Below are 14,568 nucleotides of genomic sequence, written 5' to 3' on the forward strand. Positions count from 1 at the left end.
GTAGAGTTCAGTGATTCATCTACTGTAACTTTTTTTTTTTTTAAAGGTTTTATTTATTTGAGAGAGAGCGTGTATGAGCAGGGGGAGGGAGAAGCAGAGGGAGAAGCAGGCTCCCCCGCTGAGCAGGGAGCCCGACAGGGGGCTCCATCCCAGGACCCTGGGATCATGACTTGAGCTGAAGGCAGACGCTTAACGACTGAGCCACCCAGGTGCCCCTCATCTACTGTAACTTCCATCATAACTTTTTTGCTAGTTCCCTGCACTGTTGAGAGTAGCAGGTTCTGACATCTTGCCGTTTTGCAGTTAAGAAGCATGAAATTAATCCTATATTACTTCTGTACGAGTTATCTGTTGCTGGGTGACAATGGTCCCACAAATATAGCAGCTTAAAACAATACACAATTTATTATTTCATGGTTTCTGTGGGTCAGGAGTGCTGGTACATCTTGGCTGGGTCCATCTGCTTAGAGTGTAACAAGGCTTCAATCAAGTCTTGGCCCGGTGCTTGACCGCGGGAGGATTTACTTCTGCGCTCACTCCGGTTGTTGGCAGAATTCTGTGCTTGCGGTTGGAAGACGGAGGGATTCAGTTTCTTGCCGGCTGTCAGCTAGAGAAGGCTACACCATCAGTTCCCACGGGCTGCATGCTGGTCTCTGCCGCACGGCCGCTTGCCTTCTCGATGTCCGCGAGGGAAAGAGGTTCCAGCAAGGTGACTGCAACAGTTTTGTATCAGGGCTCTCCAGAGAAACAGAACCAATAGGGTATACACAGATACACCTATAAAGAAATTTGTTATAAGGTATCGGCTCACGCACTTATGGAGCTAGAGGAGCCTGATGATCCGTTGTCTGTAAGCTGGAAACCAGGGAAGATGGGAGTGTAGTTTGAAGGAGTGATGGTGTAGATTCTGGTCCAAGTCTGAAGGCCAGACGACCAGGAACACTGAGGGCAGGAGAAGGTCGGTAGCCCAGCCCAGCAGTAGGGCAGAGTGAGCGAATCCAACCTTCCTCTGCCGTTTTGTTCTGTTCAGGCCGGCCTCGATTGGATGGTGCCCACCCGTGCTGGGGAGGGCCATCTTCTTTACTCAGTCCACCAGTTCAAATGCTAATGTCTTCTAGAAACGTGTTTAGAGACACATTCACAAATAATGTTTGCTTAGCTACCTGGGCATCCCGTGGCCCACTCAAGTCTTCAGTAGCGTGACCACAGAATCACGTATGACCTGTCACCTTTGCTGTATTGTGTCGGTGAAAGCAAATCACAGGTCCTCCCACACGCAAGGGGAAAAGATCCGACCAGGAGGTGGGGAGCACGCCACAGATTGTCAGGACATGCAAATAATAATTACCAAAAGCATACGCGAAATAATAATACCCCAAATAAGCATAAAACGATAACACGAATAACACCGCCAACATGTGTAACTCTGCTCCCTCTCTTCACCCTCCCCTGCGCTCCCAGCTGCTTTGACTCCAGATTATTTTTTATGTCCCCAGCCTCCATTAAGTTACATTCTCACTAAAAACATTCTTGGTTTCTCCTGCTTATTGCAGGCTTTCCTCACCCATTCTTTTTCCTCTGTCATAGGAGTATTTTCCCACGCCGCTGCTTGCACGTAGAAGACTCCCACATCACTGACTCCTGTCTTCTTCTCTAGTGTTTCATTTCTATCTCCTTCACGCCCACAGCCCTGCTCACAGGGTTATTGTCTGACAAAATCGGTCAACACGCCCAAAACGGTTGGCCCCGTGCTGATCTCTGGGTGAACATTCTGTGAATCTCACTTCATGCCCACAGATTTAACTGGGTCCAGTTCCGAGAAGTTTTCCTTAATTAATTCCGCACACCAGCACTTTCAAGTCATTGTTACTTTTTGGTGAGTTTGCTCACATTTTTATCATGTTACCTCTATTAGAACTTAAACTCCTTGAAGGCAGGAACTCGATCTGAATATTTTTCTGGGCTCCATCCTCCACGTGGTGAGCATGAAGTGATGCATACTACTCCAGTTACCTTAGCAGATAATTGTTTTTTTTTTTTTTTCACATGGCAGAACATATAACATTAAACCTACCACCTTAACCATCTTTAAGTGTGCAGTTAAGTAGTGTTAAGTATATTCACAATGCTATGAAACAGATCTCCATAACTTTTTCCTCTTGCAAAGCTGAAGCTCTATACCCATTAAGCGGCGATTCCTCTCTTACTCCTCCCCTCAGCGCCTGGTAACCACCATTCACTTCTTGTTTCTATGCATTTTACTACTTCAGGTGCCTCATGTGAGGGGGATCGTAGGGCACTTGTCTTTTTTGGCTGGCTTATTTTGCTTAGCATGAGCCTCAAGTTTCATCCATGGTGTAGGAGGTGACAGGATTTGGTTCCTTTTTATGACTGAGGAACATTCCGTTGTAGGGATATGCCACCTTTTTTCCTTCCATTCATCTGTCCACGGGCATTTGAGTTGTTTCCACTCCTTGGCTGCTGTGTATACTGTTTCTGTGAACATGGGTGTGCAAATATCTTTGAGATCCTGCTTTCAGTTATTTGGATATATACCCAGAAGTGGGATTTCTGGATCATACGGTAGTTCCGTTTTCAATTTTTTGAGCAACTGCCATACTGTTCTCTAGAGTGGTTGGAAAATTTGGGGCACCAGGGTGACTCGGTTGGTTGAGGGTCTGACTCTTGATTTCAGCTCAGGTTATGATCTCAGGGTCATGGGATTGAGCCCCACCTCAGGCTCTGTGCTCAGTGAGGAGTCAGCTGGAGAGTCTCTCTTTTCCCCTCCCTCTGCCCCTCTCCCTGCTCACATAAGCTCTTTCTCCAAATAAATAAATAAATAAATAAATAAAATCTTTAAAAAATTTATAGTGGTTGGCTAATTAGTTTTTAATTATTCACTGTGATGAAATTTGGTGTGATCGAGCTTTTATAAATATATATCAAGGGAATAACAAAGCTGGGGGCTTGGCTTTCTGATTTGTCCTTATTTTTATGTAATCCTGGAATATAGCAACTTTTCTTCTTCCTTAATACCTTTGTCTTTTTCCTATCGGTATACAAATATATATATATATATATATATATATATACTCCTGGTTCAGAATTTTAGCTTTAGAGATATGAGGAACTTTTTCTATGGATGTCTGATTAAGAAGAGGCTCAGGGGGATGCGTATACTCCAAGAGGAAGTTTATTCCTTTCTTCCCGTCAAGATATATTTATTAGTTCTGATCTAAGAGCTTAAATTAATGATCGTATATGAGGGAACTCTTTTGGATCTTTTCTATTTGCTCCAAAAGTATATTGATAAAAATGTATCGCTTTGCTAGCTGTACAAGTTTTTCTAAAGGAAAATTAGTGTTTGTTCATTATTGTGACTAGGTCTTTTGTCAAATTTGTAGTTTTTATGCATAAGTTAATATTGAAAATAAGCCCTTTGTACTTCACATGCTTCAGGTACATTATGATTTTGGTCTGCGGAACATTCTGTCAGTTCTGCGAACCTTGGGGGCGGCAAAAAGAGCCAACCCTTTGGATACGGAATCAACGATCGTCATGCGCGTTCTCCGAGACATGAATCTTTCTAAACTGGTAAGATTCACAGATGGAAATGTTCCACCCACTTAAATAGCAGCGAACTAAGCACAAATGAGAATTAGAAATATTTATTTAAAATACTCACTTAAAAATGCCTAATTATCAGCTAAAAGCCCTGGAAAGCATAACTTTAAGTTCGACTTTTTTGGGAATTATTTTTTGCGGTAACTCATATCTAGTCTAACATATGCCTATTTCCGTAGAATTGAAATGGATTTTTAAAAATCCACGTGTTAAGTTTCCAAATACCTTGAAATACTTTTGGGTTTTAGAGCTAAAATCTCACCTTCTTTAAAGTCTGTAGAGCCCAGCAGGAAATTATATGTAAACTTAACAAGTGTGTAATAATTTCACACTCTTTGATTTCATGGTAGAGACTGCAAATCAATTGTTCATTATCAGCGAATCTACGTACAGGGTGACAGAATGATATATTTTTATTTTAAAATAAAAATGTGAGGCAAATTCCAATTCATGAATTTGTTACTGTCTCTTATTTAAATTATTACTTTCTTAAATTTAAATTAGAAATGGTAGGTTATGTCGTAACTTCCCAAACTGGTTATTTTACGGGGAGGTTGTTCTGTAGGCAATATTTTTCCTTTCATCTGCTTCCTTCCATTTTCCTCTTCTTTCTCCCATTCCTCTCCCCCTTTTCTAAAAATAATTTTTAACTTATGGGTAACATGAGGAAAATAGTCCTCAACTTTGGTGAAGGTGGTATTTTATTTATTAACAGTTATGATGAAAAATTTGGTATGTCCAGCATTTTCAGTTTATCTCTACATTGCTATGATCATGCCACAATAGTCGGTCTGGTTTCCCTTTATTTTCTCTTTTAGATTGATGAGGATGAACCCTTATTTTTGAGTTTGATTGAAGATCTCTTCCCAAATATTCTTCTGGACAAGGCAGATTACCCTGAACTGGAAATGGCGATTAGTAGACAGGTAATATATTTCTCAGGGCATCCAGTACTATGTCTCTCTCATCGGAATTTCATGGGAGTCAGGTGGCTCTGATGTATTCCAAATCTGTGGTTCCAAGGACAGCACCCAGGGCTGTGGCCGGTGTTTTAGGAGAGGCTGTTGCACACCTCGAGCTCCTCCAGCCAGGGGGGTCTCCTACCATCCTGCAGTCCCGTGTCTAGTTGGCCACGTGCTTGGGGTCCCGTTATTGACGGAAACCATTCCACACCAGATTCCGAAATGAAATATAATAAGTGAACGAGATGAGTGGGGCTCAGCTGGCTGCCTTGCTCGGCTTGGCTTTGACTGTGACCCTGGTGTTTCCATGTTGCTTTGATCTCTGGATTCCTGCCCCCGAGTGTCATTCACGATGATCTCATGAGGCTCCTCACTGGTCATTCTTTTTCTTCAGGCCCAGGATCACTTGTGATTTCTTCCTGGGGCTCTGGGGGATCTACCACATTATGTGTATCATTAGGTGTCTGGATTTCCCATGACACTTGGTAGAGCTTTGCTTTTTTATAGTTTTCCTAGGAATGAAACTGAACCATGTAAAGGTTGTGCCTCAGTTTCTTTTCCTACAAGGAAGAGTTTGGAAAAAAATTTTTATAGAAGTGGCGATTAGCTCATATTTATAAAATACACTTTAATTCTTTGAAGGTATTTGTTAACAGAAATCAAATATGGTAGTATTTAATGGATCTTTTCCTTTTAAAAATCAGTATATAAAAATCTCAATCTCCAGGGCACCTGGGTGGCTCAGTGGGGTTAAGCGTCTGGCTCTTGATTTTGGCTTAGGTCGTGATCTCAGGGTCCTGAGATGGAGCCCTGCTGGGCCTGTGCTCAGGAGGAGTCTGCTTGAGATTCTTTCTTTCCTTCTCCCTATGCACCCCCTAAAATAAAGAAATAAAATCTTAAAAAAAATCTTAATCTCCTGGTCAGGTAAGAGTGATAATTCCTTTTGCAAATGGTTTCTTCATCATATGGCTGAATTAATTGTAGCATGGTCTAAAAAACTTAGTATAATGTCATTTATAGGGTGACTAACAGCATAATTTGTAGCATATGAAAAAATCTGAATATTTAGGTTTTCTAAATATTTAAATAAAACTAAAAGCATCATTTATAGTGTTTTTAAGCAGAGCATGCTAGTTAAGAGCACAGACCATGGAGCTGAGTTTCCTGGGCTCACATCCTCACTCTGTAACTTTATAAGTAATAATCTTGGGGAAATTGCTTGGTTCTCTGTGCCTCAGTTTCCTTTTCTGTAAAAGAAAGATATCAATAGGACTAATCTTATAGTGTTGTTATGAATATTGAACTTAGAATAGTGTTTGGCAGGATAACTTTCATGCATGTGTTCGACAGATTAAAACTACCCAGTAGATTTATAGACAGTTTGAGTTTTCTATGGAATTTCTGTCAACTTGGTGTGCTACAAAGTTTTCCAGTTACTAAATATCACATTTAAATTAAAGATTTAAAATGCCTTTTGATATTTGAGTCTTTCCCATGACATGTATTAAAGGATATATTAATATAAATGTATTCAATTCCCAAAGGCAAATGCAGATGTTTCTTATTGGCTTGGGATAACATTTTGAATAGTCAACCTGCTTTTTGTCTTTGTATATATATATATATTTTTATGCCATATATATATATATATTTAAAAATTTTCTATTTTAAGTAAACTCCACGCCACACGTGGGCCTTGGACTGACAAGCCTGAGATCAAGAGTTGCACTGACTGAGCCTGCCAGGCACCCCAGCAATATATATATATATATAAAAGTTTGTTTATTTGTTTGTTTGTTTGTTTATTTATTTATTTATTTATTTATTTATTTATTTATTTATCTGACAGAGAGAGACAGCGAGAGAGGGAACACAAGCAGGGGGAGCGGGAGAGGGAGAAGCAGGCTTCCCGCGGAGCAGGGAGCCCGATGCGGGGCTCGGTCCCAGGACCCTGGGATCATGACCTGAGCCGAAGGCAGATGCTTAACGACTGAGCCACCCAGGTGCCCCCAGCAATATATTTTTTATTTTGGTAAAATCCATAACATAAAATTTACCATTTAACCATTTTTAAGTGTACTGTTCTGTGACATTAAGTACATTCACATTATTTTGCAAAACATCATCACCATCCATCTTCAGAACTTTTTTCACCTTTCCAAACTGAAACTCCATGCCCATTAAACAATAACTCCCATTCCTGTATTCCCCACTCAATGTCTGTGCTTATTTTGAGCACAATGGTAAATTCTGATTGCTGTTGATGTGGCCCAATGTGGGGCTTTTATGCTTTCAGGTTGAAGAAGCTGGTTTAATCAACCATCCTCCTTGGAAACTCAAAGTCATCCAGCTGTTTGAGACACAGAGAGTGCGGCATGGGATGATGACCCTGGGGCCCAGTGGGGCAGGGAAAACCACCTGCATCCACACCTTGATGAGAGCCATGGCAGGTAAGGGGGCGCCCAAGCTGTCTTGCTCTGGGCAACACATTTAAGTAGCTATCACCCATTTGAATGCTCCAAGAGGGACACAAAAGTTAGATACATTAATATATTTGTATAGGAAGGAATGCTGCTTTACTGATTATTGGGTTCATTTCAGTGATAACGTATTATAATAATGAACTAGAAGGGAAAAAATTTTTCAGCTTTACCAAGATATAATTGACATATAACATTGTGTTTAATGTGTACAGTGTATTAATTTGCAACATTTGTATGTTGCAAAATAATTAACGCCATGAGCTTTGACCCCCATCTTGTCATATAGTGCCATTTCTTTTTTTGTGGTGAGAACATTTAAGATCTACTCTTCTAGCAACATTCAAGTTTATGATACAGTATAATTAGCTATAATCACTCTACTATATATATATATATATATATATATACACACACACACACACACGGTATGCTATAATGTACATTAGATCCCCATACTTATTAATCCTTTAGCTAGAAGTTTGTACCCTTTGCCCAATATCTCCCCATTTCCCTACACCTCAACCCCTAGTAACCACCATTCTACAATCTGTTTCTCAGAGTTTGATTTTTTTTAGATTCCATATATAAGTGATACCTCACAGTATTTGTCTTTCCCTGTCGGACTTAATTCATTTAGCATGATGTTCTCAAGGTCCATCCATGTCATTGTAAATGGCAGGATGTCCTTCTTGCTCATGGCTGAGTAATACACATATATATATACATGTAAAATATGTATATTTATATGTATACACACACACACACACCATATTTTCTTAATCCATTCATCTATTAATGCACATTTAAATTGTTTCCGTATCTTGGCTTCTGGGAATAATGCTGCATGAAAAAATTCCTGAACAGTGACTTTATGTATTGTGTTACATGTTTTACTTGTGTCATTTAATTTTCACAATGATCTTGAGATGTGGCTATTACCATCCCCATTTTGTACAAAAATTCAAGGCTCAAATTCAGAAATGCTACAGGTTGCAAAGATGGTAAGTGATAGGATTCAAAATTATAGGATTCTGGAATTATAGATAGGATTCAGAATGTCAGGGTCCACTAATGAAAAGCCCAGACTTTTTCCATTATAACATGCCACTTTCTAATAATGACTTAATACAACCTCCCAGTACAGAAAAAATTATTTCAATTTCAATTCCTAAAATCATCCTTATCACAAACTAATTTCCCACCTAGAATTGGATGTTTTTCTGGTGAAGTTAAATAACTGTATTTAATTTCCAGATCTCCCTAAGCCTTACAGCTAAGTCCCTACCTAGCCCGAGGTCATCTAAAGATAATAGGCATTGTCACATTTGTGATTATTCTTATATTTCCTGAATGGACATTGATGTCTGTCATACTGAAGGTATTGTGTAGGCAACTCTTGGCCATGGCAGATTTGAGTCCCGAAATTTTACAGAACTCCACCTATTGGAATTCAAATACATGGTCCCATAGGGAGAAGGTGCCTAGTTGGTTTTCCAGTCAGTTCATGCAGCCCCAGTGCACTGATCCTGAGTTGGTGGTTGTGGAGATTGCTCTGTATTGCTCTAGGGTCCTGCACCTGTTGGATTTAGTTGGATACCTATATCCTCAGCGATGGGGCCCAGTAAATTCTGTACATTAAGTCCACCAGGGAGTCTCCACAGTGATAAAGAACTGTGCTCTCAGCTATCACTTACCTTGCCAAAACTGAGAACTCACACCTGCAAGACTTATCATGTGCTTTTCACGTGCTGTTAAGTTTGTGTTTGGGGATTTTTATAGAGCTTTAAAATGATGTGTTCTCTCAAATTATGCTTAATAATACTTTTGTTATTGTTATGTAGCTGCCTTCTGTTAACAATAAATTACAAATGCACCTGGTAAAATGACTTGAACAAAATGAGTACTAAATATTAAATGATAGTGATACATTATGTATAATATGTCTAAATTATATAACCCATATGGCATCACTGGTTTTGGAGAAGTTCTTTGCAAAGATGAATTAATCATTAGCTGTTGATTAACCTGTTCTTGGTTTTAATATGTAGGGTAAATATTTGTTATTTTAAGTGACACATTGTTTCTTGCTGAACACATTCATTCTCCCAAAGATTGAGAAGGTAATTGGGTTGAACTTATACTAGACCCATATATATTTGTGTCCTTATTCATCATGTATTTGTTTATCAAACATCTCTAATATCCTGTAGTTTGAGGCCCTGCTAGGTTCAGTAGCTTAAATGGGAAGGCAGGCATGAAAACAAAAGGCTGTGTCTTCAAGGAGCTTACGGTTTGGTGGAGTAACAGATAGTTATTAGTCAACACGGAATTGCTCTGAGGAGGTTTGGACAATTATGTTGTGAGCAGAGGCAAAGGAGATCAGAGACCTTTCTAAGGAATTATAGGAAGGCTTACAGAGCAGGTGCTGCTTCAGCTGAGGTTTGGGGGTTGAGTAGCAGTTGGATAAAAGGCATTCTTAGCAGAATGAAGAGCTTGGGCAGGTAGGAGGGATTGGAGAGAGCACGGCATACCCAGAAATTGCTTTGGTATGGATAAGTGTGCTCTCTGTGTGGGTGGGAGTAGGGGAGATGAGGAGGTGTAGCAGATGCTACTGGTCCCCAGCCCTTCATCCCTTTGGCCCTCCCCCACAGATGCCAGTGGTGTCTCCTGGTTTTTCAGCATTATGACTTTCCTAGAATCTAGGGAACTCCTGGTTCAGCCTGAAAGAGGGTGAGAATTAATGCTCCTGAGGCAGCCATAGCCTCAACTAGTGGGGCGAAGAGTTGAAGGCAAGTGTCCCATCTTCTCTTGTCCATTAGAGGGATACTACCTCTGTGGCCACTTCACAAATGAGCCCATTTTGGGGGTTCTCTCCTTTTCTGTCTCACTGTCTCTTTCCCCTGACTCCAAACTCCCAGTACCCACATCTTTGTTTGAGGCTTTGCTTTTAGGCGGGAATTTAGGTATGGCATGAGGAACTTTATAAGTTATGCTGAATACCTAGGTTTTATTCTGTAGGTGAGGGCAAGCCCTTGAGCTGGGGAGTGGTATGGTCAACCTTCTGTGTGTGGAAGGCCACCTGGCGGCCACGTAGAGAATAGACCATGGACAGGAGGGGTGGTCTGGAGTCCATAAGGAGGCAACAGCAAGAAAGGATACGTACTCTAGGGCAGAGTCCATGAAGGTGGAGTGATCAGGACAGTCAAGAAATGCCTAGGAGGAGAGGAGGAATTAGTTTAACGAACATTTTGAAAGTCAAGCATTTTTTTCGTGGAGCGCTAACAACGTTTTGGTACTTCTTTTTTTTTTTTGGCATAATTAAAAAATTTTATTATTGAAGTTGGCATACGATGTTATTTAAGTTTCAGGTGTATAACATAGTGATTCAATAATTCTATACAAAAAATGTTATGGTATTTTAAATTAAAATAATGTAATTCTACCTACTATCATAATGAAATAATTTTTGACAGTTTTTCTTATATGGGCAACAGACAAAGGCCAGTTTTTACCTATGATACTGTCATACTGTTTGAGAGTTTGCTGGCCTTTTGTAAAGTGTGATTAGGTAAAAAAATAGTTTTGCCTGTCGGCTCTGAAAAAGCTGAATTGTGACTCAGTTTAACTTCAGCATCAGAAAGTATTGAAGATAATTACCCTGAGTCTTTTTGTGATTTAAAAAAGGAGACCTAAAGGGGTGTCTGGGTGGCTCAGTTGGTTAAGCATCTTCCTTGGGCTCAGGTCATGATCCCAGGGTCCTGGGATGGAGCCCCACATCGGGCTCCCTGCTCAGTGGGGAGCCTGCTTCTCCCTCTCCCACTCCCCCTGCTTGTGCACGTGCGCTCTCTCTCTCAGTCAAATAAATAAATAATAAATAATAAATAAATAATAATCTTTTAAAAAATAAATAATCTTTTAAAAAAATAAAAAAGGAGAACTATGGTCTAATTTTCTAAATAAGTTTTAATATTTTTTAAAGATTTATCTGTTTATTTAAGAGAGGGAGGGAGAGAGCGCGAGAAAGTGAGCACAGGCTTGCCCGGCAGGGGGCAGGGGGCAGGGGGCAGGGGTCGAGGGAGGGGCAGAGGGTGAGGGAGAGAGGCAGACTCCCCACTGAGCGGGGAAACCCCGCCAAGCTGATGGGGGACTTGATCTCATGACCCTGAGATCAAGACCTGAGCTGAAATCCAGAGTTGAACGCTTCGCTGACTGAGCCACCCAGCTGCCCTGGTTTTGATGGGTTTTATCACGTTTTTCAATGTGCGTAGGTATGTAGGCTTGCCAGTGTTTGTCAGTCTTTCACACAATATGTAATATTTTAGCATCTATTTTTATGATTTTATACTTTAAACCTTATTCTTCACCTTTGTGCTTATTAACTGCTTATGTACAGAATCTGGCCCCTTTAAGAGTAGTTTTAGGGTTTGAAGGATTCAAAGACCTTTATTTTGAGGTTGGCCACAAAAGAAAAGTCCTTGATTCTTGCAGCATTAGTTTAGCTTACTTTTTCCAAATGAGCAAGAACACATCTCAGTGAATTGAAGCCTTTTATGGAGAGAATGAGGCATCTTCTGGGTGACATTTCAGAGACCAGACTTAATCTGATACACCATAAATCAAAAGATTTTTGAGCTGTGAAATTTGAAGAACTTCCAGGTTATATTAGTTTGTTCATCAGTACCAACATGGTATCTTTTCCCCCCTTTATGTTTCCTTTTACAGCAGGACTTAAAAACAAAAGTATGTTAGTCCGTAAAATATAACAGTGTTAATTATGATAACTTGGAATGCAGTGAGACATATATTCTCAGTATAATTTTGCGTTTTTCATATTTTGAACACCTGCTGATGGTACATTGCAAATTAGTTCAACGTTACCTAATGATGGTTCACTCTACATCTGAGTCGTTTAAAATTTGGATTTACTTGGTACAGACTGTGGAAAGCCACACCGGGAACTGAGGATGAATCCCAAAGCGATCACGGCCCCACAGATGTTTGGTCGGCTTGACGTGGCCACAAATGACTGGACTGATGGGATATTTTCAACCCTTTGGAGGAAAACACTGAGGGCCAAGAAAGGTAGAAGATGAAGTATTATTTTTGACATGTCCTTCTAAATAAAATCCTTGGTGCCTGTTTAGAATTAGTAGAACATATTCTCCATATAATACCTTAGCCAAGACTAAGAAGTCCTGAATCAGTATATTTGGCAGTGTTGAAATACTGAAATTATTGATTAGGGTAATTAAAATCCCCCCTCCCACCTTTTTGCTTTGTTGTTGTTACGAAGGAAATTATTTTTCTTTTGAATAAATATTTCTGTATCCCTGTGATATCTTAGAATAAAAGAGAAAGAAAAAGCTGTTACGGAAAATTGATAGTGTTAAATAAAGTAATTTTACTGTAACTATTTCACTGAATCTTTTAAAAATGTTACTTTTATTTAAGTACAGCCTATTTTTAGAAAACTGATTCTCCTATAAAATCACAGGAGGAAATAGGCTTCTTTGGGAAGAAAATTACATATATCAAAAATGAAGTTTATATGGAACTAAGAAATTCTGTTTAGGTGTACACTGGTGTTTGGTTGTCCTGTGAACAAACTTGTTAAGGGCTAGTGGTTCACTCTGAATATTCTCTTACTTACGGAGTCTAGAAATTGAACCCGGTGTTCCTGGAATATAAGCTCAGATGGAAGAGGTGATATTAACTCTCTTCCGATCATGTTTTCTCACGCCCGAATAAGGAGGAGAAAGGCCCAGTGAATGCACTTGCAGAAAGAAACAAGGATCCAGGAGAAGGGCAAGATATTTGGGCTATTTCTTTAGGAGTCTCTGCTTTGGAACAGTTTCTCCCAATAAGTGTTTAAGGTGGTGCCAACCCAGTTCTCAGTTAGGGAAGGGAGCTCATCAACCTAAAAATCAGTTGTCAAAAGAGACATGAAAACGTGAGATTTCAAAAGTGTGTTCCTATTTGGAATTATTGTTTTGTTGGATATAAATCAAATTTTGTTTCTGACCTTGTTTCAATAATCCTGTGTAAACAGATCCAGTACCCAGTGCTCCCAAGAATGGGAGCTCAGAGAGGTGGTTTTTTTCCTCCTTAAAGAAGGCAACATGCCTTTTCTAAGGGACTCTGGCGTTTAGATCATCATTTTACTTAAATTCAAGTCAAATGAGCATAATGAAGATTTTCAAAGCAGTTGACTGGACATAGAATATAGTACAGGTGTTACACAGTAAATAAAAACTAGAGTTAACAAACTTGGTCATGGTGTCAGTAAAGAGAAACTAGAGATGAGGAGAGTAAGAGGAACTATTAAACCAAATACCTAAATTTACGATGGCGTTGTGGTTGACCATTCTGCGGATGCTTGTCTCTTTCTTTACTTCCGAATATCTCCGTAAGTGACCCCCAGCAGCTTTTGTCCCCAGTGGTCCTCCAAAACTACTCTTTTAAGGACACTCATGACCTCCAGCTCGTCAGATATAAATTGTCAGTTCTCAGGCTAGTCCGGCTCTCATTGTACCTTGGCATGGTCGATCACTCCCCTTCTTGGAACTCTTCCCTCGCTTGGCTTCAGGGAAACTTTACCTCTTGGCTCTCCTTCTACCTCTGCCTCAAGGGGGGTCTGCCAGAGGGAGGAGCCAGCAAAGGAGACACTACTAGAAGTCTGACCATCAAAGTGACTCTGTCCTCAGACCTCCTGTTTCTGTCTACTTTTACTATCTAGAAGAAACGTACCCAGTCCGTGGTTTTTAAATGCCGTCTCTAAGCTGGTGGCTTCTACATGTTAATCTTCAACCCTGACCTCTCCCTTGAACCTCCAGCTCAACAACACTGTGGGATGTCTGTGGGACATCTCAAATGCGAGATGTGCAAGCCAGAGTTGATTCTGTGGTTCTTTCTGGCTGTCCTTCTGACTGTACTCACATTCTTCTCCTCCTTCTCTTCTTATTTACTAGGTTCAACTTCTTGCTCTTCCTGGGACACCCTATGCTTATACTCACTTTGAGACCTTTGCACTTGCTATTCCTACTGCCTGGAAGACTTTACCTTTAGATCTTTACATCTCTCCGTTCTCCTGAAATATATTATTGACTACCTTGTCCAAAGCAATGCCCCATCATCTTATCCTTCTTAACTTTTCTTATCTTGGATATTTCTTTGCTTATGGTTTGATTGAGTATCATCTCTACCCTTTAGAATGTATGTTCTGTGAAAGCAGGAATTGTCTTATTTACCACAAAAACCCCAGACTCTAGAACATAGAAGGTGCTCAATGAATATTTGTTCAATGAAAAATGACTTTTTACTTTGATTATGTGCTTTAAACAACTGGTATATAAAGAACTGGAAAAGTCCTATGTGATAAAATCATCATTTCTATCAAAGTTTAATGAAAATCACATCAAGTTATAGTACTTCTGCAAGTATAGTAGTTATGTGTCTATGTATATATGTGTACGTATGCTTTTCCCCCCACCTTTGGTGGA

At 39.9% G+C, this 14,568-nt stretch overlaps 1 protein-coding gene across 1 annotated transcript in view; it reads left to right on the forward strand.

Annotated features, from left to right (window-relative positions):
- The window catches only part of DNAH5 (dynein axonemal heavy chain 5), a 263,927-nt gene that overhangs the window by 135,168 nt on the left and 114,191 nt on the right, over positions 1-14,568 (forward strand). The window contains exons 39-42 of the mRNA XM_027606690.2: positions 3,460-3,594; positions 4,443-4,550; positions 6,883-7,036; positions 12,005-12,151. Of these exons, the coding sequence (XP_027462491.2) occupies positions 3,460-3,594; positions 4,443-4,550; positions 6,883-7,036; positions 12,005-12,151 (544 nt within the window). The remainder of the gene's footprint in view (positions 1-3,459; positions 3,595-4,442; positions 4,551-6,882; positions 7,037-12,004; positions 12,152-14,568) is intronic.

This window comes from Zalophus californianus, chromosome 5 (genome assembly GCF_009762305.2).
Source record: "Zalophus californianus isolate mZalCal1 chromosome 5, mZalCal1.pri.v2, whole genome shotgun sequence".
NCBI lineage: Eukaryota > Metazoa > Chordata > Mammalia > Carnivora > Otariidae > Zalophus > Zalophus californianus.